General features: G+C 42.9%; 1 protein-coding gene across 1 annotated transcript in view; it reads left to right on the forward strand.

Moving 5' to 3' along the window:
- adgrv1 (adhesion G protein-coupled receptor V1) overlaps positions 1–25,935 on the forward strand; it is a gene marked incomplete at its 5' end in the record, with an annotated part of 266,650 nt that overhangs the window by 171,483 nt on the left and 69,232 nt on the right. The window contains 2 exons of the mRNA XM_080433472.1: positions 10,918–11,034; positions 24,332–24,510. Of these exons, the coding sequence (XP_080289598.1) occupies positions 10,918–11,034; positions 24,332–24,510 (296 nt within the window). The remainder of the gene's footprint in view (positions 1–10,917; positions 11,035–24,331; positions 24,511–25,935) is intronic.

Raw genomic sequence — 25,935 nt, forward strand, 5'->3', positions numbered from 1 at the left:
ATGATCAGGTTTTAGGGTTGAAAAATATCATGGCACCCCATCTTTAAATACATTTTATTTTGATTTGGCCTGTTATCTCTCCTATGGTACCAACATCAATACAAGGAACAAGGAATTGTGGACAAAATCATATCCAACGATAACAAAATATTCTTAAGTTTGGGGTCTGAGAGGCAAAATCTCATCAAATGGTGGTTCTGTGGCCCGTCACCTTGGTATGTTTTGTTTTGTGTCCAAGTACCTCAGTCGGTAGAGCTCTCTTTGGCCTTTTTGGACCACAAGGTCATCGTGGGTTCAATCCCGGGCGGGCACCGCCAACTCAGCATAAGGAATAGCATGGCTTGGGTCCGGCAAGAAGTGTGACGCTCCACCTCAGCAATCCTTCTCCCCAGGGGCCTGGCACATTGTTATAGAGGATAGACTCCCGTGTGCTCAGCTGATACCGACAATGACCTCTCCGACCTACTTACTTACTTACTTATTACCGTGATGGAACCCACAGTAGCGATAAAATGGAACTCCATGTGGTCACCGTTTGTTAATCCTGCAAATTCGGGCAGACGGCTGTTGATGCTGATAAGAGGCAGAGAAACTGCCGCTGGTGCCACAAACCTCCACTGTGTCTCCTCTTCATGATGAATATGCTTCCTTTTTTTTTACTAAAGACTTCGGCCCATTACCAAAGGTGGAAAGTAACTTAAGTACATGTACTCAAGTACTGTACTTAAGTACAATTTTGAGGGTATTTGTACTTTACTCAAGTATTTCCAATTTCCAATACTTTTACTTCTACTCCACTACATCTCAGAGGCAAATATTGTACTTTTACTCCACTACAATTATTTAAAAACTTTAGTTACTAGTTACTTTGCAGATTTTGATTACAAAACATACGTTAACCACTTCAGCCCTATATACATTTCGGCCATTTGAAAATAGCCGATCTACAAGCTCACAATGCGTTGTGATGCGACGCATTGTGAGCTTGTAGATCTGCTATTTTCAAAAGATCCTTATACATTTTATAGGCTACATTTGAAAACTTGCATAATGAGTACTTTTACTTTTGTACTTTAAGTATATTTTGATACCAATACTTTTACTCAAGTAAATTTTGAATTCCGTACTTTTACTTGTAGTAGTAGTATTTCTAAATTGCAGTATTGAAACTTTTACTTAAGTAAAACAAATTAGTACTTTTTCCACCACTGCCCATCATTACCCATTACAACCCCAGATAGATTTGGGGCAGTGCTTCTCAAAGTGGGGTACAGGGACCCTTGGGGTTCCTGGAACCCATTTTGGCTGCATTTGTACGCTCTCAGAGTTATTAGGGGGTCCTTGAAATTAAAAAGTTTGAGAAGCTCTGATTTAGGGCAGCAAGCCCCAGATATATTCAGGGCACTCAAACTGTTGCTTTCCGTTCCGTTGCCACAGGAAAAAAAAAACTCCACAAAATCAATTTCCTGTCTTGTTGGCCGAGCACCGTCTCAACGACGTTTAAATAAATTGTCTGGTGTCAGGACAGGTTGAGTGTCCTTGCTAGACTGTTTATCCGTGTCGGTGGTGATAAGACCTCTCCCTTGACTCTGTGCACGTAGATGTATACTGTGCTGATAACACACAACTTTACTGCCGGGATTGGACAATAGCCCAGGAAACAATATATACTGTGTGTGTGTGTGTGTGTGTGTGTGTGTGTGTGTGTATAGTGCTTTTATCCATAGCGCTTTACATAGATTGTGCATTACATTCACACATTTGTGTGTGTGTGTGTGTGTGTGTGTGTGTGTGTGTGTGTGTGTGTGTGTGTGTGTGTGTGTGTGTGTGTGTGTGTGTGTGTGTGTGTGTGTGTGTGTGTGTGTGTGTGTGTGTGTGTGTGTGTGTGTGTGTGTGGGTGGGTGGGTGGGTGGGTGGGTGGGTGGGTGGGTGGGTGTGGGTGGGTGTGTGTGTGTGCTGTTGGGAGCTAGTGATAAAACAACAGATAAGTCGGATCCAGAGACAGATAAAGGAGAGTGTGTGTTTACACTGTCTGTTGTCCCATGAAAACAAAAATGAAAACAAAACCAAGTGCACTCCCCAATACTCTCAGAGAAGCCCCCCCCCCCCTCCCCCCCCTCCGTCCAAACCCAAGGACGGCTCCAAAGGACCTAGTAATCATCATACATTATCCCTCTCTGTCACACACAGGATGACACGGTATCTGGTGTACCTGCAGCACACTGACAGGGTGGATCTGTGTTCTATATTAGTCTCATGCTATAATCCTCTCTGTCGGCTGGAAACCTCATATGTCCAAAACTTTCACTTTTCAGGACTCAAATTCAAAAGCATCAAAAGTGGCAGATTTACAAGCTCAAAACGCGTCGCTTCGCGCCGCGTTTCGAGCTTGTAGATCTGCCTCTATTGATGGCACTGTGTGACGCTGTAGTATGATCAACTAGGCTGTTAATTTAAGAAAAAACACAAGAAGTTAGAATATGGAGATAAGAGGTTTCTGACCGACAGCGACAATATCAGATGTGCTATATTAGCCAGCAACCCATTAACAAGAATACAATAGGCTGTTATGTAATAGGCGCCAGCGCTGTGTGTGTGTGTGTGTGTGTGTGCGTGCGTGTGCGTGCGTGTGTGTGTTTTTTTTTTAATTCAGGTTGGGGCTAGGATAAGGATGAGACAATTAGAGGTTAGGTTTAGGGGTGGGGGTGGGGGGGGGGGTTAGAAATATGCCTGATTCATACAGTAGACAGTACATGCACCGAAATGTAGTAGATCTACAAGCTCACAATGCATCGCTGCACAACGTGAGCTTGTAGATGGTTTTAGGGTTATGGTAAAAAAAAAAAAGAAGAAGAAAAAAACGGCATTCATAAAATCTCTGTGTCCTAAAATTTTGATGACCACTCAAGTATAGTAATAAACATTTGTGTGTGTGTGTGTATATGTGTGTGTGTGCGTATGTGCATTAACTACAGTACAGTAACTGCTGAGTGGCTGACAGTCAATATAAATAGTGTTTTTTTTTTGTTTTTTTTGTGCTCAGTGTTTTTAGTCGTTGAGGTTGAAATCCCAGCAAGAAATCCAAATAAATCTTTGTGGGATCCTCTCTAAGATCTATTGATCTGGTCTATCCCTGACATGAGCTACTTCCCTCTGCCTGGGGAGTCTGGTGGGAACACACACACACACACACACAGACACACACACACACACACACACACACACACACGCATGCACACGTACACACACAAACACTCAGGGGGGGATTTCAATTATCGATGAGCGAAGCTTCGTGAGCTTGTAGATCGGCTTTTTTCACAATTATTTGTTTAAAGATGTTGACTGAATGTTCTTAATAAATAGAAATGTCAAACTAACAGTATAACGATTATGACGATTATACAAAATAATTGTAATTATCTCAAATAATTGTGATTAGATGATTGTAAAAATTGTGACAGGCTTGTGCTCGCGTGTGTGTGGACATGTTGTGTGTGTGTACGTGTGTGTTGTGTGTGTGTTCCTGCCCAGCCCAGGTCTCTTCGCTGCCAACAGAACAGGACTCTGTGCAGAATTGTAATTTCCCATAAGCCACCTGGCCAATTTCTCTGCGTCTGGCTTAATCCCAGGCTGGCCTGCCCCGCATGCATGGGCCCTCCCCAGTTTCCTTCCTGCACAGTCTCTCCCACACACACACACACACACACAAGCACACAAGCACACAAGCACACAAGCACACAAGCACACACGCTCACACGCACGCACGTTCTACAAGCTGCTATGTTTTGGTGGACACCAGCGTGCAGTGGTGAAAAAAGTACTAAACGTTTTGTACTTAATCCAGAGGCCGATTCTACAAAATGTCTTCTAAATCCTATAACAGTTTTAGTTTCAGTATAAGATATATATATATTTTTTAAACCTATGTTGCTATATCAGTGGTTCTCTAAAGTTTTCATGTCAAGGACCCCCAAAATGATATGTATTTGGCTGCGGACCCCCATCTCAAAATATTTTGTTCCAGGGATATACATATTCAAAGATTTGCACATATTTTCACGATTTCTTTTGCAAAAATAGCAGATCTACAAGCTTGTAGCGCAAGCTATGAGCTAGAGCTCTGTATATTAAAAAAACTACTGTTTATGCTTTTGTGTGACGCTGTAGTATGATCAAGTAGGACGTTAATTTACCAAAAAACACAAAAATTTAAATATGGAGATAAGAGGTTTCTGCCGACAGATTTTTTATATACTCCTGGGGACATTTGGTCCTCGCAAGTATAGTAATACAAACAAAACACACACACACACACACACACACACACACACACACACACACACACACACACACACACACACACACACACACACACACACACACATATACACGTGCCCTGTGGTGTCGGGAGCATGGACGGGAAACGGAGTGTTTGTTTTAAAAACGGCCTGGCTTTTCCTCTCTGCTCCGCAGAGCCCTGAGGGGACGAAGGGACGAGGTTAGAGAGAGGTGGAAAATACACAAATTGGTCGTCCAGGGTTTAAGTTTATACGCCCAGTTTCCTAAACATGGAGAGAGAGAGAGAGGAGAGAGAGGAAGGAAAGAGACATTTAGGACCCCAGGGGTCCTTGCCAGGGTACCAGGGGGTCCCCAGCTAAATAAGTTAATATAGTGTCATAACCATTTTAACCATTATTGTATACTTTGGATATTGAAAAATAGCAGATCTACAAGCTCTATGAGCTTGTAGATCTGCTATTTTTGAAAAAAAAAAAAAAAAATCTTTGAATACATATATATATTTAAAATTTAAAAAAATTACTCAAATCTTTGCTTTGGGGGTCCCTGGAACAAATATTTTGAGATGGAAAAGTTTGAGAACCACTGATTTAGGAACCATGCGTGTGTTTGCGTGCGAGCGTGCAATGACATCAGGAGCCAGTTTCATATCACAGCACACCATACCCGTTTACCTGGTTACCACGGTGACCGTATTGACCAATGGTGCGGTGCCTGATGCAGCGCTCGTTTTGAAGCAATTAGGAGCTTGTTGACTCAACCGTTGCGTAAAATGCGACGTGGGTGGATGTAACGGGGTGAAAATGAAAGTATTATTAGTAGTTTTGAATGTCAGTCACCAGAACATGATTTTTTTAGTAGCTCATAGCTGAGTGTAAAATACCATGTATAATAATTTCACTTGAACTACTACTTCTTTCGGCTAATTCCCATCGGGGGTCGCCAGACTCGCCACAGCGGACCATCTGTTTCCTTCTGGTTCTATTTTTCCTCTTCCTCGGTGACTCCAGCCCACCTGCATGTCCTCTCTCACCGCATCCATAGACCTCCTCTTTGGCCTTCCTCTTCTCCTTCCTCTTTTTCTTCCTTTTCTCCTTCCTCTTTTCCTCACACCTAACAGCTCCATCTTCAGCATCCTTCTCCCAGTGTACCCCTCATCTCTTCTCTGCACATGGGGGGGGGGGGGGGGTCCCCAGATGATTAGCTTAATGTACAACATTGTTTTCTCACATTTATAAAGTTACAATTTAATGACTTAAAAGACTAAAGTGCGAGGCGTTGTGAGCTTGTAGTTTGGCTATTTTCACAATATTTATCTGTGGAACAGAGTCAAACTAAATGTAATGGTCTAAATAGAATGGTGAAATTTAAATACGTAAAACACCATTGGTAACAGTATTGCTCAGTTCCCAGATAACCTTTATTTGCACTGTGTTGAGAAATATGTGAAAGCCCAAATAATAACTTTAAAGGAGAATTCCAGTCATTTTAGATGTTTGCTTTGATGTGTCGCTAATCACTCACCAACATACAAAGGGCCGTTGAATTTGTATATTGATGTGTATAAATGAAATATTTTAGCACCTCCAAAGTTTGTTTTTTTTCCCACTAATCCTCATTTTGCAGTGTACTGACACTCAAACATGCACTGAATGTCCCTTATGAGCTGCCATTCATGCAGAACGACGTGAAGCTTGTCCTCGGTGTTGCCAGATTCTGTGAGAGAAACAAGCAACCAGCTCCATGTCGTTCTGCATGAACGGCAGCTCATAAGGGACATTTAGTGCATGTTTGAGTGTCAGTACACTGCATAATGAGGATTAGTGGAAAAAAAAGAACTTTGGAGGTGCTAAAATAGGCGATTTTCATTTATACACATTACTCCCTTATGCCAGGGGAAGGGGTCTCCACAATGGACAACAGGGGCTTCTCTGGAAAAATTCAACGGCCCTTTGTATGTTGGTGAGTGATTAGCGACACATCAAAGCAAACATCTAAAATGACTGGAATTCTCCTTTAACATATTTTGTGCTATTGCAAGTGGCAATTGTGAAATACGCTCTTGGTCTGCCAACAACCAACCGAGTTATGATTCAATAGTTTCACACACACTGTCACACGAGATCCAATAGAGATACACAGGTCATAAATCTAAGCTGTGGCTGGGACGTTTGTGTTGCACACACACACAACCAACCATGTCTGCCACCTAGAACCAGCTGTGCATAATTGTGTCGACCGTGGCCTAATTACCGAGGAAGTGGTGAGTCACCCTGCATGTGTGTATGTGCCAAGCCCAATAATACACAGCCCTGCCGAGGTTGCAGTGGAACATAACGTATTATTGACACAACAATCACATAAAAGATTTTTTTACCCACTCTAATGCTGCGTTCACACGGCCAGATACAAAGATACACAGCATATTTGTCGCTTTGTATCTGCTAGTGTGAACACAGCATATTTGTCGCATCGCGACGCATTGTGAGCTTGTAGATCGGCTATTTTCAAATGGCCGAAATGTATATAGGGCTGAAGTGGTTTTGTAATAATAATCAAAATCTACTAAGTAACTATAGTAACATTTCTGGAGTAAAAGTATAATATTTGCCTCTGAGAGTAGTGGAGTAGAAGTAAAAGTACAGACAATTTGAAATACTCCAGTAAAGTAAAAATACCTCAAAATTGTACTGTACAGTACTTGAGTACTTTACACCACTGGTAACTTTGTACCTGGAAGTTGAACCCAGCTCAACTTCGATTGGTATCTTTGTATCTTTTGTAGCAGCTACAAACGTCAGGTGTTACTTTGTATCTTCATGTCAGTGGCTTCCATTGTGAACACAGCATAATATTGAGTATAGGGCAGTGGTTCTCAACTTTTTCATGTCAAGGACCCCCCAAAATGTATTTGGCCTCGGACCCCCCATCTGAAAAAGTTTTGGAGCCACAGTTTTGGACATAATGAGGTTTCTATGCCGACAGAAACGATATAGACATTTTGTATCTGTCCCACTCAACAATATGGCAGTTCTCACTTTCCCTTTCTCTCTTTTTTTTTGCTCTCTCGATCATTCTCTTTCCCTCTGCCTAACACATTTGTTCCCTTTCTTTTTCTCCTGTCTCTCTCTCTCTCTGTCTCTTTCGTTTGTTCTCTTTCTCTCCTCCATCCGCGTCCAACAGAGCCGTTGAGGGTGGGAGGCATGGATGACTCACTTTTCACCAGAGGAGGCAGACCTGTCGGGTTGTTCGATTCAAAACTAACCACACATAAAATCACTTGCACACAATCAAAGCCGCACGCATGCACGCACTCACAGGCCCACACACACGCACGGGCACACACACACACGCACGGGCACACACACACACACACACACACACACACACACACTCACACACACACACACACACACGCGCGCACACACACTTGAAATATTTATTTGTGTCCACATAAAAAAACTGAAACACAGGACTGCCTTGTACTAAGGACATAAACACTGCCAGTGCACTGAGTGCAGTCAGACAATAGGAAAACAGCCAGTTTCAAAGTGTCTAGACTGCAGAACATTGTCACGTACAATATAGTTGACATACTTGTCAGACACACAGCGGACATAAATCATGGATAGAGGAAACAACGCCTCCTCCAAATTGAGCGGCTTCCTATAATAGCTGATACTTACCTTGTGTTGTCCTTGCTTACTGTAAATCGCTTTGGATTACGAATGTCTGCTAAATGCCTAAATTGTAAAATTGTAAATTGTATACTGAGCACACACACTGCTACAAGTTCTAATCTACACTGATCTACAAGCTCACAACGCGTTGTGAGCTTGTAGATCTGCTATTTTCAAATATGTTTAATACATTTTATGCACTTGAAAACTTGTGAAATGGGATATTGTGCATAATGAGTACTTAAAATTTTCGTACGGGTACATTTTGAATACCAAACTTGCACTTGTAACAGAGTATTTCTAAATTGCAGTATTGATATTTGAGTACTTTTTCCACCACTGGGTCACAGAGAGATTTAGATTATGGACATACAGTATGACTGGGTGTTGTTGACCAATTTCAGTTAGACACTTTGGACCTACTTACAGAACCCTGGGTGTTCCCCGGTCAACTAAGTTTAAGTGGTTAAACAAACAACACTTTGGCCGTTCCCCCCATATGTCTTGTAAAACAAGTCTAGTTGCACTGTTCGCCTGTCTCCTTTCTTGTTAATGGCCCCTATTATTCCTTTATCTCTCCCTCATCACCGCCATTCCATCCTCTTCTCTCGGCCCCCGCTGTCTGTCCTGTCTGTGGGGGATTCTCTGGGGCTGTGGTGCATGCCAGCCCCAGGGCGGGCATGGAGGGGTGGAGGTTAGGAGCCTGTGCCAGCCCAGGGCGGGCACACAGAAGGGCTGGAGTTTACGTAAGCCCGCTGACCACGGCCGTTCATGCTGGCACAGTGCCATGTCCCTCTGTGTACTGTAGCACCACAGGTTAATGAAGCTCTGATGGAGACTGCAGTATTTTCAGCCTCATGGCCTCATGGGTTTTCTACTGACTGTCCTCCCTCCCCGCCCACCCTGCCAATGTTACTCATTCAATCTTGGCCTCCATTCAGTCGCCTACCACCCCTCTCCCCCCTCTCTCTCCATTTGGCTCCTCCCCTTTCTTAGTCCACTTCCTCCCGGCTCTTGTCTGTGTTTATTCCCACTAAAAACCAAACAAACGGGAGGAGGGCGTACACGCCTGTATTGGTGAGGTGCTGCATGACCTTGGTAAATAAGTATAAAAGTAAAGAAAAGGCTGCACACTCATAGCCATTCTAGCCACGATGCAGGATTTATTTAAATGAAAAACCCAACGTTTTGACCTGGAAAGGTCTTCTGCCGGGAATCAATCAGTCATTCCCTGAAGAAGACCTTCCCAGGTCAAAACGTTGTTTTTTCATTTAAATAAATACCTGCATTGTGGCTACGAGTGTGCAGCCTTTTCTTTAATTCAATTCTCACTAACAACAACACTACATGTTTAGGGCAATGGTGCTGCTGACAGATTTGGCATAGCAGAATTGGTTCAATATTTATGAAAGCCACAAAACACTTTAACTTTCATAAAAACAAAAAGATTACATTTTTTCCCATGCTCTCTTTTTCTGTCTCTTTTCTCTCTCTTTGTTACGTTTCTCTTTCTCTTTCTCCTCTCTCTCTCCCTTGCTTACTCACAGCCTCACGTCATGCGCTTTTGTTCCGCAGTGTAATTCTGCCGTGCCCTTTAGGTTGACACACACACACACACACACACACACACACACACACACACACACACACACACACACACACACACACACACACACACACACACACGCGCCCCGGGGCTGCAGGAACATTGATCAGCGTGGTTTCTGTTGTTCTGTGTAGTTGTTGTTGTTGTTTTGCTGCATTGTGATGTAACAGGTTCTCTCAGGAGGCCGTCATCGTTGTCTCCTCCATGGAGGCGGAGCCTACAGCCTCCTGTCAGCTGTTAAAGAATGCATGGACTCACCACCGCTCATAAATCATCTCCTATATCGTTGCTGTCAGCAGACCAGAAACCTCTTATCTCCATATTCTAACTTTTTGTGTTTACGTAAAATTAACGCCCTACTTGATCATACTACAGCGTCACATAAAAGCATCAAAAGTAGCAGATCTACAAGCCCTTTCGAGCTTGTAGATCTGCTACTTTTGATGCTTTTGAATTTGAATCCCGAAAAGTAATGGATTTGGACATATGAGGTTTCAATCCGACAGAGACGAGGTGCTGTAGACTGACCTGCTGAGGCAGCACAGCAGCCAAGCACCTGTGTGTGTGTGTGTGTGTGTGTGTGTGTGTGTGTGTGTGTGTGTGTGTGTGTGTGTGTGTGTGTGTGTGTGTGTGTGTGTGTGTGTGTGTGTGTGTGTGTGTGTGTGTGTGTGTGTGTGTGTGGGGGGGGGTGTGTTAGAGCTTAGGTTTGGGGATCTACGAGCACACAGTCTATTTTTGGCTTTTGATAAAAATAGCACTCATAAAATCAACATCCTAAAATGTTAATGTCCTTTGTCCCCTGTGTGTTTGTGTGCGTGCGTGCGTGCGTGCGTGCGTGCGTCATAGTCATATACTGTATGTATCTTGTTTCAAAAGTAGTGAATTATATTGTGCTGACTCGTTATAAAGCAAATGAATGAGTGTGCAATTGGAGTATCTCTCTCAACTCAATCAGCCTTATACTGAGGAAATATAACTCTCTACTGTGCTGTGTACATTTTGGGGGGCCGGCTATAGCTGAGTGGGTCTGAGAATCAGAAGGTCCTGATTTGATCCCTCCGGTTCGCCCAGCCTAATGTGTCAAAGTGTCCCTGAGCAAGACACTAAGATCTACAAGCTCGAAACGCGATGTGAAGTGACGCGTTTTGAGCTTGTAGATCTGCTACTTTTTGCTATTTTTGTTTTGGAATTTGGAATTTGAGTACCAGTTTTGGACATATGAGGTTTCCACACTCGACAGAGACGATTATGCAAATGTTCAGTGACAAAAATACACCAAATGAGTGGGATTATAAATGATTAATTATTGTATTAAAATGTCTCTTCCTATAGATCTGCTTCCTGGTGTCTGCGTTCCGTGGCAGCGTGTTCTCAGACGACAGCTGTGCTGCGTTGGCGCTCCTGTCTCACTACTTCCACCTCAGCCAGTTCTCCTGGATGCTCATACAGGTAAGAAGGGCTTTTAGCCACTTAACCCATACTGCCAGAGTAAATAAATAAATAAATCAGCCCCTGCCAGCGATTTCATCGTTTTTCTTTACCTTTCAACTAGTCACAGAATATTTTGCTTAAAATGTCATCGCGACCCTCCGTTCCCTAGTCATTGGCAGTTGAATATAGCCTGTTCTCGTCAAAAATGCAGAAGAAAACAAGTAAGCAGAGAAAAAGGCATTTCTCCAAAACCATTAACACATTGAGTGCCATGTATTATCATCCAAATCATCCTCAGAGTGCCAGCGTTTTTACCGTGTCTTGGCGATGTTTAGACAGCTGCAGAAGCCACAACGATGACCCGGATGTAAACAAAAGATGTCTGGGCGATGGGGTAGGGGGTCCGTCTATCGACTGGAACAATAACATTTCTACCGCGAGCCGCCATTTTAGAGCGATCGCCCGTGGAAAATGGCTGGTTTTCACCATTTGCATATAATATAGTTAGTAAGTAAGTATAGTAAGTAATAAGTATTAGAGTTCTCATTTTGCCCGAACCCGACCCTACCTAACGTTTTCCGGTCCAGCCGGGCTGAAAATGTATGCTAATTAGTCGGGCCGCTTCTCGGGTTCCGTGAAAGAAAAAAGAAGAAAGATCGATTACCCCCTAAAACGAAATTTCAACTGCCCCTAGCGGCTGAACGGTAAGGCCAACGGAAATGGCAGTTGATGCGTTGGATGCAGCTCAAAGTGAACTTTACTCAGGTATCCAGTTCGTTCGCCGTTCGTCCTAGCCTGTGTTACAAAAAAAAGAAATGCCAGTACCAAAGTAAAATACAGGTCTCCCTCGTAAAAGAGATCTTGTATCTCAATGGGATTTTCTCCTGTATAAATAAAGGTAAAAAAAATATGTTCTATTATGTGTAAAATAACTAACTTTTTTTGTTTGTATGTGAAACATCTGAAATGTATGTATTTGTATTTTTGCGACATGAGTGAGAAACCATGGCTTCCATTGCACCACACAGTCAGTCACAGAGAGACGTGATATGTTTTCCAAGCTACAGTGAATAGATCATAAGCACAAAAGGTGCTGAAGCATGTATCTGTGTTCCAGTTAGGAGAGGAGTCAGGTTGTTCCTCCTCCATCTGTGTGTGTGTGTGTGTGTGTGTGTGTGTGTGTGTGTGTGTGTGTGTGTGTGTGTGTGTGTGTGTGTGTGTGTGTGTGTGTGTGTGTGTGTGTGTGTGTGTGTGTGTGTGTGTGTGTGTGTGTGTGTGTGTGTGTGTGGTGTGTCCGGCCTGCCCGCCCTGTCTGTCTGTAAGCCTGGACAATGAGTTCCATTCACTGAGGCCTCCCTCTCTCTGTCTCTCACACACAATGGACCTTACAGATGAATGGTAACACAAGTGAGTCCGAAACTCACTCCAACTCTCTGTCACACGTACTGTCCAAGGCAGTGATATACTAAACCCTTATTTTTTTTATTATCTCAAGGACCCCTAGTTTGATCCATTTTTCAGCTAACACAGGGAAGCCGTCAGAACCTTCCCTAAAACATCCGGGACAACGCTCCACGCGTCCTAGCCTGGCATTGGCCAGACTGATAACGTGGATTCACTCTCTCGTTCCTCCCCGGTATCAGTCACGACTTCGGCCCATAGCGAGCGAGTATGAGAAATCAGAAAATGATCGGCCAATCAGTGACTGCGTTTCAACTGCTGTCCGTACAACAGTGAAAAACATCAAAATCATTTTCTGATTTCTCATACTCGCTCCTTATGGGCTGAAGTCCAGACTGATACCGGGGAAGAACGTGAGAGTGAATCCACGTTATCAGTCTGGCCAATGCCAGGCTACACGCGTCCCAGACTCTTCTCCCTTCTGGCTCCCAAACTGTGGAACAAACTCCCCATTGCAGTTAGAATTGCAGACTCAACTCCCAATCTTCCACCGTAATCTGAAGACTTCAGACTCCACCTTAGCCCGTAGCACTTGACCTAGCCTTGAAAAGCCTTAAAATGTTATTTAGATAGCATGTTATTTAGACAGCTGTCAGGTTCATTTGTTGACCTGGCGTCTTATAGTAAAAAAAAAAACGTCAAACACGTCATTGGCAGAGAATCAGTTAAAGGTAGGGTACGGTAAGTGATATTTTTTGGTTAAAACAAAACGTTTTTTGTTAAAAGATTAAAGCTCTATATTCTGATAGTAATCATTGCATAGAGTATTTGTTCAGTCACACGAGTCTCCCTGTCTCTCCAGCTCCCATTTATCATCTTAATTTTTATAGTGTTCCAGTTCCGATTGTGTCTGCTCATTTATTTGTGTCATCACTTCCAATTTCACTCTTTTAATCTCTATCCTGATTGGATCAAATTGGTATCCCGACCTGAAAATGCATTTTCTGTTTAATAAAGAGCTGGAAATACATGGAGACTCCTGTTACTGAACAAACACTCTATAGCAATGAGTACTAACTATCAGAATATGGATCTACAGTATTTAACACTTATTGTAACCAAAGAAAATCACTTACCCTACCTTTAAATGAAATGAATTGGTGGAGATTTCTGGTACCCGCTCTAGTTCTTTTATAACTCTATGGTTGTGACCATGTAGATCTGCAAACATTTTAATAGCCAACGTATAAAACAAAATTGGCGGAGGGGAAATCTAGTTTAACACATTCCACGCCAGAGTTTAATATAATAATGTACTCACCAGTGCCAGCGATTTATTGTTGTTTTTTTGTTTTTTTCACGTCGCCACAGACCTCGCTAAATACCTTACGATCGCGCGTTCAACTGTTTGTACACACACAGGGTAGCTGTGTGAGTGGCCCAGAGAAGACCGTTTCAATTGGCGATCGTCCATTTTGCAGTAGTCGCAGTTTCTATTAAACAGCGTTCAGCGCGGAGAAAAACAACAACCGAGATAATGGCGGATTAGTCGAAGCTTTAGAGCGGCGGCGGATGGGAACGAAAATCTTCGATTGACATTTCCGTTTCCGGTGTGCTACAATGAAATGTGTCACTGCGAGGGAGGCCTACAATGAAATGTGTCACTGCGAGGGAGGCCTACAATGAAATGTGTCACTGCGAAGAAAATTTAAATAAATACCACTTCGCGTAGAACTATGCGACTGGCACGCTGCGCAATTATTTAGGTTCACGTAGAACTAAGCGATTGGCACGCAATGTGTTAAAGTGGTCTGCATATATGTTAGGTTTGTGACGCCCACCCCGGCCACAGACCCACCATCCACTGTCCACCCAAAAGGCAATTTTAATATAGGAAAGATGTCGTTACATTTTTAATTGTGGGGAGTTTCTTGAAATAATTCATATTTCAAAGGGAGGAGTTTTGTTTGTTGGGGTCTTGGTCCAATTTCTTCTTTTTGACCATCGTTGGATTTTTCACAAAGAACATAATTGTTCTCCTACATCAAACGCAAAGGTATTTCTTAATGAAGGTCAGCTGTAAGTAAGTCACGGCCTCCACACACTCCTTCCGGTATTTTCTCCATGACTTCGCATAAGCAGGGTTTTTTGTTCTTATGTAAGGCGTCATTATTTTATGTAATATGTAGTGAAACCGCCACCATGCCCTACATGTGTGTGTGTGTGTGTGTGTGTGTGTGTGTGTGTGTGTGTGTGTGTGTGTGTGTGTGTGTGTGTGTGTGTGTGTGTGTGTGTGTGTGTGTGTGTGTGTGTGTGTGTGTGTGTGTGTGTGTGTGTGTGTGTGTGTGTGTGTGAGTGAGCCAGGCTTTCATTAGAGGGAAAGGGGGGTGGTGTAGAGGTGAGGTACCAGAGGGGCTCTGTGATATGACCTTTGACCCCTGGTCTGGTACATTTTATCCCTAGCCCTCCTTGACATACATTAACCAGTTAATCCCTATTTTATGCTAGCCCGGATTGTTCCCTTTCTTTGACCAGAGGCACGCACACACTCCCCCCCCCCCCCCCCCCTCAAGAAAACATGATCAACACAGCCAGGGGCCACAGGGGAGGAACTGAGAAGAAAGAGTAGATAAATATAATGTTTCCTGAAATGTGATTCACATCAACTAACATAACAACACAGATTGCTTCATTCATCGCCCTGCACAGCCAAACAAACCAGATCCCCTGAATTTATCTTTTACACAGCCACGTACTGTAATACTGTGTGTGTGTGTGTGTGTGTGTGTGTGTGTGTGTGTGTGTGTGTGTGTGTGTGTGTGTGTGTGTGTGTGTGTGTGTGTGTGTGTGTGTGTGTGTGTGTGTGTGTGTGTGTGTGTGTGTGTGTGTGTGTGTGTGTGTGTGTGCTTGTGTGTGTGTGTGTGTGTGCTTGTGTATGTGCGTGCTTGTGTGTATGTGCACGATGTGTGTGTGCGCACGCGTGTGTGGGTGTGTGCGAGAGACTCAGTGAGTCAGACTACAGTTTTGTTTGTTAACTAAAAGCTTCTGCCCTGCAGTCAACCTGAGGTAACACACACCTACATGACCTCAACACTTTCTTCTCCTCTTTCTCTCCTTTGTTTTCTTCAAATCAAATCAAACTTTATTCATATAGCACGTTTACAACAGCCGAGCTGTACATGGTTAAAACGAGAACAATTCAAAGCATCAAAACAAATGAAACACATCAACAGATAATATGCATTAACACGTAGCAAAAGGTTCAAAGTTAAAAACAAATGAGGTAAACTCAAATGCAGTTAAAAGCCAGGGAAAACAGATGGGTTTTAAGTAGGGCTTTGAAAACCCCAGTTGGTCAGATCTGAAGTGGGGAGGTAGACTATTCCAGAGTCTGGGGGCTGCAGCCGCAAACTTGTCATATTTTGTTGGTAGGGTTAGATATAAATATGATTATATATGTATTGTATACTGTATATGTACAATATACGTATCTATAGGCAATCACTGATCTATAGGCAATTTTAATATAGCACAGACTGTGCTATATTAAAATTGCCTATAGATCAGTGATTCTCAACCGCTTTCATTGGAAGGATCCCCAGTTTGATATCGCTGTTGACGGGGCAGAAACCTCTTACCTCCATATTCTAATGGAGTTTTTTACATAAATGAACGCCCTACTTGATCATACTACAGCATCACACAAAAACAAATAAAAAGTAGCAGGTCCACAACCTCGTCGCGCATGCGTTTCGAGCTTGTCGATCTGATACTTTTGCTAGTTTTGAATTTGAATTCTGAAAAGTAAAAGTTTTGGACATACAGTATGAGGTTTCCACCCGAATAGAGACGATATGAGTCTGAGGGCACGGATGTAAAGGACAACAGGGTTATTGGTGGAGGCACGACGTGGTGTTTCTAGTTTTTTCTTCTTTTAGCTGGCAGAGAAATTCCAGTCCAAGTCAGTTTTAATCCCCAGGGGAGTGTATTATAGATGACTTGTGACCTGCTGATGGATGCAGGAATGCAGTGAACTATATAGGCAGGAGTTCAACGTCAGCGTGTGGAGGAGGAGAGAACACTGACTCTATGGGGGAATACCTAACAGCTGATCACTCCCCTCATGCACAGCTAATGTGCTCTCCTCCTCATCGACCTGTAGTTTATAGCAGTGGTTCTCAATCTTTTCAGGCACAGATCCCCCCAAAATAATCATACTTGAACTGGGAACCCCCCACCCTGACAAGCACTTGGAATTGTAGGAGCCGGTTGAGGCATTACATTTAGTTTGCCTCGGTTCCACAGATTGTGAAAATCTTTCTTAGGTAATATTTGACAATTTGGTCAATGTTGGACCATTTTTATAGTATAGTTTGTTGATTAATTATGACACAGTAATGATCATATTATTATTTTCATTTCAGAGGTATTAAACAGGTCTTAAAAGCCCATAAATTGTAACTTTAGAAATGTGCATATACCCTGTATACACTTATACTGTATGTTGGTTTGTTTGCTGTTGAGTGAGAAAACATTGTTGCACATTAAGCTAATCATCTGGACCCCCCCCTCAACATCATTTGGGGACCCGAGCCACAGTTTGGCAACCGCTGTTGTAAATAACTATTTAGACTTTTAGGACATTTAGGAATGTAGGGAGCGAGAGAGAGGAAAGTAGGGATGCAACGGTTAATAGAACTAATCAAAATGTACAAGCTTGCAACGCGTAGCATCGCATACGTCGCTCACAAAGCGCTGTGACGCCATGCACCCATACACATGTCATACACATTACATAACGTTGCTGTCAGGTGGAAACCGCATATGTCCAAAACTGTTACTTTTCAGCATTCAAATTCAAAAATGGCAGATCTACAAGCTCAGAACGTGTCGCATAGTAGGGCATTAATTTATTTAAAAGTTAAATTATGGAAATAAGAGGTTTCTGCCCCGACAGCAACGATTATGCTAGAGGACGGGTAAATGGCACGTCTCACGTCAAACCGTTGGCAACGTCAACATTCCGCAGAGAAACACAAAGAAGTCATAAGGTATCATTTACCACACTATATCATTGGTCTCACCTCAGCATAGTGGGATTTAGGTTGAAATCAGCCCTTGAATAATAGAAAAACCACAAAGGGTTTAGGGTTTCTCATAGGCACTATCTATAGCCTTGTGCTGTCCTGCTTTAACCTCCAGAACAGTGATATTGATTTATAGATTATTGACATTATCCACATCTACGTAACAGGGTCATTTAACGGCCATATTATGTACTGTAGCAGCTGAGCACCACCTTTTAAACACAGTACAATATACAGTATAGTCAATAATTGAATGTTAGGTGTCCTAAGGACAGTTAACCCTAAATAAACCCTCCCTACTCCTTCCTGCCTTCCCTCTACAGAAAGGATATACTGTACTGTATGTACTTACGTACTTTCCACCACTGTTAGTAACCATTAACCGTTAGTGGGTGTTTTACAGGATAATATAATTGCTGTTTGCCGTAGCGGACACAATGACTCCTGGCACTACAAGATAAGCCCTTCATAAGTCATAAAGGGGACAGAGACATGCTCCCTACAGTACAGTACAGTACAGTACAGTACAGTACAGTACAGTACAGTACAGTACAGTACAGTACAGTACAGTACAGTACAGTACAGTACAGCGTTCACCTTCTGGATTTCATTGTTTCATGTCCCAGTGGTTTCTGTGCTAACGTAACCTCTTAGATGTCTTAAAGGATAAACGCTTTGAGGCCTAAAGGGGACATGGATTAAAAGTTCTCTGTCGCCATCACGACTGATTTCAGTCATGTGTGATGACTTGGTTGCGTGCCGGTGAGGTAATCTGAGCTTGTAGATCTGCATTTTTTGGGGGTGTGTGACACAGCACACAAGCAAGTATAAATCAGGCATAATGGTTCTCAATTAGTTTTTTCTCATAACTCCAAGAGTGTGCAAATGGAACCAAATGGACCCATTTGGTTCCATTTGCACACTCATTTGCACACTCATTTGCACACTCATTTGCGATACGGGTCCATTTGGTACCTAGGAATGATTTATCATGGGGAATCCCATGTAACCCCTTCAAGGACCCCTGGGGGTCCCCGGACCCCACTTTTGAGAAAACCCAATTGGCATGGTAAAGTCACGCCCTGCAGAAAATAATTCAATAATTGAAGTTATTTTGAGATCAGAGAGTATTAGAATTATCAAACAATAGCTACACAATACATGTTCAAAAAGCATTTTCCATAAACTCATAATGGTCATGGACATACAGTAGCATAAAACCAAAGGTTAAAGCCTCAATCTGCTATTCCTTCAACTGGTTGGCAGCATGTAGAACAGCAGGAACATAGGTTTAGAACCATAATACCAGCAAAAACATAATTTTATATAATTGTGGTAGTGGTTTAGGACAAGGGTTCCCAGACGTTTCAGGCCGTGACCCCCTCAAAATAATCATATTTGAACTGGGGACCCCCCCCCCCCCCCACCCTGACAAGCACTTGGAATTGTAGGAGTTGAGCCATTACATTTTCTTTGACTCGGTTCCACAGATAGCCGATCTACATGCTCACAACAATGTGAGGCGTTGTGGTTTGTTTACTGTTGAGTAAGAAAACAATGTTGCACATTAAGCCAATCATCTGGGGACTGCCCTGGGGGTCCCGACCGCCAGTTTGGAAACCACTGGTTTAGTGAACTAGTGTGTGGGGGGAGGGCTCCTTTCCCGCTGTCAGACAAATTGCAGATTGAGACATGGCCTAACACAATTTATAAGCGTACATTTTTGAAAAAATATTAGTTTTTGTTTTTGTCACATTCCTAAGCCAATGATTTGATGACCGGCAGCGGTTCCGGTAGGAGACACAAAGTCTCCTTTGTGTCTCCTATCGGAACCGCTGCCTACCGGTCGCTGGTCATGAAATTATTGGCTTAGGAATGCGACAAAAACTAAAAGATATCCATGAATTCAAGTCTCCATGGGGTGACTAATTGATAGAAAAAACTATCACTGGGTGAACTATCCCTTTAATCAATTGTTGAGGGGTTGAGGGGGTTTGCGTGGCTAACAAAGTGGTAGAATTTGGAGGATTGGCACAGAGATTAAAGGTTTTCTTTTCTGACGTAGACACACATGGTAATGTTTCTGCTGAGGTGATTTCTAGTGGTGGTCAAACTGCAAACACTGTGATTCCAAGAAGGAATTCAAGACAGGAGGGAAAATAAACCTAATAGCCTCGGACAAAAATAGACTTAATAGAATGTTTTAAGTGCATTAATAAGCTGTGATTAAGGCTTTTCTCATGTCTGCTTTCTCTATTTTATTTTTTTCCCCCAACTTGGGACAAAGTGTCACAACACGATGCTTTTGTGAGCCTATTTTTGATGCTTGTTGGCCTGTTATATTATGACATGATGCCTAGAATAGGGGTATGCTAGGGTTCATGTGTTTAATTGCCCACTCACTCACTCACTCACTCACTCACTCACTCACTCACTCACTCACTCACTCACTCACTGACATTGTTCTGCCGGCAGTCAACAGTCATAGTTGCTGACCATGATATTGTGTGTCACATTAAAACCCCTCTCTGGACACAGACATGCACACACACACACACACACACACACACACACACACACACACACACACACACACACACACACACACACACACACACACACACACACACACACACACACACACACACACACACACACACACACACACACACACACACACACACTGATATCAGGTACTGTAGCTGCTTTTAGCTAAGTGCCAATCCAGATGGGCGCCAGCATATCTCTCAGGTCCTATGGAAAGTTTGGGTCAGTAACTTTGAAGTGTCAGTGTGTGTGTGCGTGTGTGCGTGTGCGGTGTGCGTGCGTGCGTGCCTGAAAGAATGCCATCGAAAAATGGCATAATTGAATTAGCACAACAACAAGTAGCCGTGTGCTGACTAACTAAATGGCTGGACTCTGCACAGTGTTATATAACAACACAATGACCTTGCTGCATCACCACCCTGCTCCACTGCTCTACTTACACTACATAGACCAGTGGTCTCAACCTGTGGTCCCGACATGATTTTGGGGTGGTCCCCAGATGACAGTGAAGTACAATTTAAGCCCTTTTTAGACCACAAAAAGAAAGAAAAGAAAAAGACCATCACTGCATCAAAAGTAATCAACAAACTATACAATAAAAACTGGTCAAACATTGGCTAAATTGGCAAATAATATGAGAAAGAGGCGAAAATTAGGAAAATAGCAGATCTACAGTACAAGCTTGTAGATCTACTATTTATCCGAATATTTATCTGTGGAACCGAGTAAAACAAAAAGTAATGTCTGTGCGTGCGTGCGAGTGTGTGTGTCCGTGTATATATGGGGCTGTCAGGTCAGGGACAGGTCACTGTACCTTATGTCACTACATCAGTGTATCTGCCACTTTCCATTGAATCCTACAGTGACAGTGTCACAGGGAGCTGTATGTTATGCAAACACATGGAGGAAGCATCATTAGCATTATAGATTTACTTTACTTCACTCCATGACAGGACTGGAGTAGATGGCCTGTGTCTGTGTGTGTATTATCCTTTAGAACAATGGAACATGAAAGGACAAGATATTCAGTCTCTGTCGGGTAGAAACCTTTATGTAGGGATGTCCGATATTGGCTTTTTTTTCCGATATCTGATTTTCCGATATTGTCGAACTCTTAAAGGAGGAGTTCACCCAAAAAATGATTTATTTTCTATCAATTGCACACCCCATGAAGCCTTGAATACATAGATTTATTTTGTTTTTTGTCGCATTCCTAAGCCAATAATTTGATGCCCGGGTGTATTTCCGGTAGGAGACACAAAGAATCTACTTTGTGTCTCCTACCGGATACATTAGCCGGTAGGAGACAGGAATCAAATTATTAGCTTAGGAATGCGACAAAAACACAAATAAATCCATGGATTCAAGGCTTCATGGGGTGTGCAATTGATAGAAAATAAGTCATTTTTTGGGTGAACTACTCCTTTAATTTCCGATTCTGATATCAACCGATATCGATTTTTTCACCTAAACTAATGTCAGGTAACAACATCACATATCATCTCCTTTCGTGGAATTAACCCATAGGTCTAAATGGGTTAACACACATTATCACATTTTATTGTGATGCCCCACTGGATGCATTCATTTATACAACAAGGCTTTCCAAGTGTAAACATTCTCACCTACAGCAGTCTAATAAATAAATCGGACGATAATATCAGGGGGCGATATTATCGGACATCTCTACTTGTATGTCCAAAACCGTTCCTTTGTTTATTATTTGTTTTGAATAAAATAAAATAGTGAAAATAGCTGGTCTAAAAGAGCTTGTAGATTCATCAGTCTCTGTAGCATTTATCAGGTGCTCTTCTTTCTGTTGAACGCTTGGCTCTCTAGGGTCGAGCAAAGAGGAAATCCTCCACGACCTTTTGCTGTTTTGCTTTTTTCCAAAAGGCCAAAATCATTAAAGCGAGTGACCGTGGCAATGTTCACCTGCTGGCAACATTGATGTTAACCCATTCCTGGCACAAAACCTTTTCAGATGGGGGAGGGGGGTCCGCGGGCCAAATACATATCATTTTGGGTGGTCCTTGACATGAAAAAGTTTGAGAAACACTGCTATAATGGAAGTGGGGGAATAGGCTCTATGCACAGCAGCCATATTGGAAAGAAATTGGGCCTCTTCCATACTTCCTGCACAGGTGTTACCAATGATACTAATGAAGGCTCTCTTCCATTCTGGTCAAACAGAGTCAGGGTGCTGATATTGTGCATGTTGGCTCACTGGAAACACTCTGCCACACCAGTAGGTCTCAAAGTGTGTTCCAGGGACCCTCATGGCTCCTTGAGGGGGTTTCAAATGGCCCCTTACGGGTGTGTAACTCTGAGAGTGTACTAGGCCTGTCCCCGACTAAGGATTTGTTTAGTCGAATCTAATTGGCGACTAATTGCCAATAGTCGACTGGCAGTCGACTAATTAAAAAATAAATAAATAAAAAAAACATTTTTTTTACACAGTTTGTTTTGTTTCTCCAGCAGAGTTTCTAGTGTCTCTCCCTCTCTGGAAGAGGTTGCACATGAACTCTGCAGCCGCACTGAGGCGCTCCAACACAAACAATACCAATACAAAGACGAGGAATAAGAAGAATAAAGTGGAAGTTACGTGTGGTTGCAGGTGTAGACTTGGCCAAAAAACAATTAAAAACATATTTGGCCCTTAAAAAAAAAAAAAAAAAAAGATCTCAACTAGATTCGACTAAGAGACACGCAGTCGACTCGGACCCCCCGCGACTAACCAGTCGACTATTCGACTTAGTCGAGGTCAGGCCTAGAGTGTACAAATGGAATGAAATGGACCCGTATACGGGTCCATTAGGTTCCATTTGTACTCTCTCAGAGTTATGGGGGTCCACTGTGCTACACTAAATGGAACAGAGCCTTAATTAGTATCATTGATAAAACCTGTGAAGGAAGTATGGAAGAGGCCCAATTTCTTTCCAATATGGCTGCTGTGCATAGAGCCTATTGACGTTGACACCTTTTCAGAGCTTCCAAGAGTACAGACAGACTGTTACAGTAGAAGGTTGGAAGCATTTTGAAAAACCTGTGGGAGATAACACACCTGTCTCCAGAGACTGTAGGGAGTAGCAGGTACAGGTACACCGTAAGGAGAGAACACTTTGCACTCGACAGACAGGCTGAGATGTGGATGAATAGATGTCCTGCCCCGTTGTTGTTGTGGTAGGGTGTGTGTGTGTGTGTGTGTGTGTGTGTGTGTGTGTGTGTGTGTGTGTGTGTGCTGCTGTTTGATCCATCTGATATGGACATGGAGTGATACTGTACGTTGTGTCTGTGTCTGTGCCGTATGCATCCAACAGGTGTTTGTTGAGGCAAGCTGCTTGTTATGTAACAACAACAACAGGACTACTAGGTGTATCAGATGGATGAGCATATTATGAAAGCCCTCTGGATTACTGAGTAAACATTAACACGGCTGTTGAAGGTGTGATGTAACCTGCACGTGTGTGAGTGCGTGTATCTTTAGAAATGTGTAGTTACAGTACATGAGTTTGTTTCATCAGCACTCATGCACACTTTACCACAGGTATTAGAGTTCTCAACGGGCCTCAACAATTAAGGCCCGGCCCTAACTGAGGCCTAACTGGGCCAGCCCGAACAGGGCCTGGCCCGAACAATTATCATAATTTTTGTCAGAAAACCAGAAAAACCTGGGAATAACACAGGCTAGGAAGGTCGGACGGCGACGAACTAGATACCTGAGTAAAGTTCACTGTGAGCTGCATTCAACGCATCCACTGCCATTTCCATCTGCCTTACCTTTAGGCCGCTAGGGGTAGTTGAAAACGTTTTGTTTTCTCGGAACCCGAGGCTCGGCTCGGTCCGACTAATCGGGTCGGGTAGGGTCGGGTTCAGCCAGAATTTGAAACTCTTATCCGATGGCATAAAACATTTTCAGATGGGGCTCCGTGGCCAAATATGTATACATTTTGGGGGTCCTTGACATGACTGCTCAAAGTGTATCATATAAGTTATCATGTACATTTGTGTTGACATATTTCTCTGTGCTGTATAACTAACCTACTCTCCCATGTCTCTCATGTCTCCTGTCCTCTCCAATGTCTCCTGTCCTCTCCTGTCCTCTCCAATGTCTCCTGTCCTCTCCTATGTCTCCTGTCCTCTCCTGTCCTCTCCAATGTCTCCTGTCCTCTCCTATGTCTCCTGTCCTCTCCTGTCCTCTCCAATGTCTCCTGTCCTCTCCTATGTCTCCTGTCCTCTCCTGTCCTCTCCTTGTCCTCTCCTTTACATGTCATGTCCAGGCCATCAACTTCTGGCAGGTGTTGGTGATGAACGACGAGCACACGGAGCGCCGCTACCTGCTCTACTTCCTGCTGGGCTGGGGACTTCCTGCGCTGGTCATCATCGTTCTGGTCATCGTGCTGCTGGGCGGCTTCTCCTGGAACATACACACCGTGTACGGCCTGGTGCTAGGAGACGTGTGAGTGGAACGCACACGCACACACACACACACACAATTTCAATTCAATTCAAAGGGCTTTATTGGCATGAGAAAACATACGTTTACATTGCCAAAGCAGAAAGCACAATACAACAATACAGCAATACAATCAAAACAAAAAATATGTACATTTGAAAGTCAGAATCTTCAATAGATCAATTTCTATGTACCAAGATCACTGGGTGCAGGTATAGTGCCGGAATATACCCAATGATTAGTCTTTAGGGTGGTTGTGTTCCGTTTGATATCCTTCTCCTATCACAGCAACTCACGAATCTTGCTGCTGTGTTTGCACATTGTTGTACTTCGCCCAGCAGATATGGGAGACACAAGCGTACTATAACGTACTATAACGTTGTTGTTGGGCAGAAACCTCCTATCTCTATAGTCTTTTTTCTATAGGTTTTTCTTAAATTAATGCCCTACTTGATCTCACAATAGCATCAAAAGTACTACTTTTACCATTTTTGAATTTGAATCCTGAAAAGTAACAGTTTTTGACATATGAGGTTTCCACCGGACAGAGAGACGATATACAATGCCTGTCCCGAATACCTCTTTTTCAAGCTTCGAATATTTTGCACATTTTCCAAGCAAATATCTGAACACTTCTATTCTCTGTGTAAAACCAGGAAATGGCGAATTGTGAATTTGTATCGTATTATTTCCATCGGGCTGAATGCCACTGACAGAGATTATTTTTTAATCCTGTATCACTGATAATACCAAAACATCATCATTTTACATATCGTGCTAATTGTTTAGGAAACAGAGCACCTGTGTGTGTGTGTGTGTGTGTGTGTGGGGGGGGGGGGGTACAGAAGTACAGAAAGTACAGCTCAATACAAGGTCTGCTAAAAGGATTAAAACCCAAGAAAGCCCTATGGCTTGTTTCCATTGGGGTCCATGTGTTTCCATAGGGATATTTCTCTCTTCTTTTTTTTTGTGCTTTAAATTCATGCCAACTTGCCTCGATGGAGACATGTGGGATGGAAAACGTTGTCACTGTTAAACTGTTTTGGCACATGGTATGGAGGCACTATTTCTTCTTTCATTTAGCCAAAGGGGACAACAGGCCCCAGACAGACAGTCACTCCCACACAACACGAGACAAAAAATACCCACGAGCAGCCAGTGTTGCCATATTTTGCGAGAGAAAAAACAAGCCCAAAAGAAGCGACTTAGCAGTTTAACCACTTTTAAACCTAAATACATTGGCTATTTGAAAAATAGCAGATCTACAAGCTCACAATGCGTCCCGATGTGGCATGTTGTGAGCTTGTAGATCAGCAAAAAAATATTAATAATAATAATTTGGAATATTTTTGAAACATTTTAACTACACAAATCTTGTAATGGGAGGTCCCTGGCACAAAATATTTTCAGATGGGGGGGTCTGCGGAC

Source organism: Gymnoscopelus braueri, assembly GCF_963280865.1.
Source record: "Gymnoscopelus braueri genome assembly, chromosome: 7".
Classification (NCBI taxonomy): Eukaryota; Metazoa; Chordata; class Actinopteri; order Myctophiformes; family Myctophidae; genus Gymnoscopelus; species Gymnoscopelus braueri.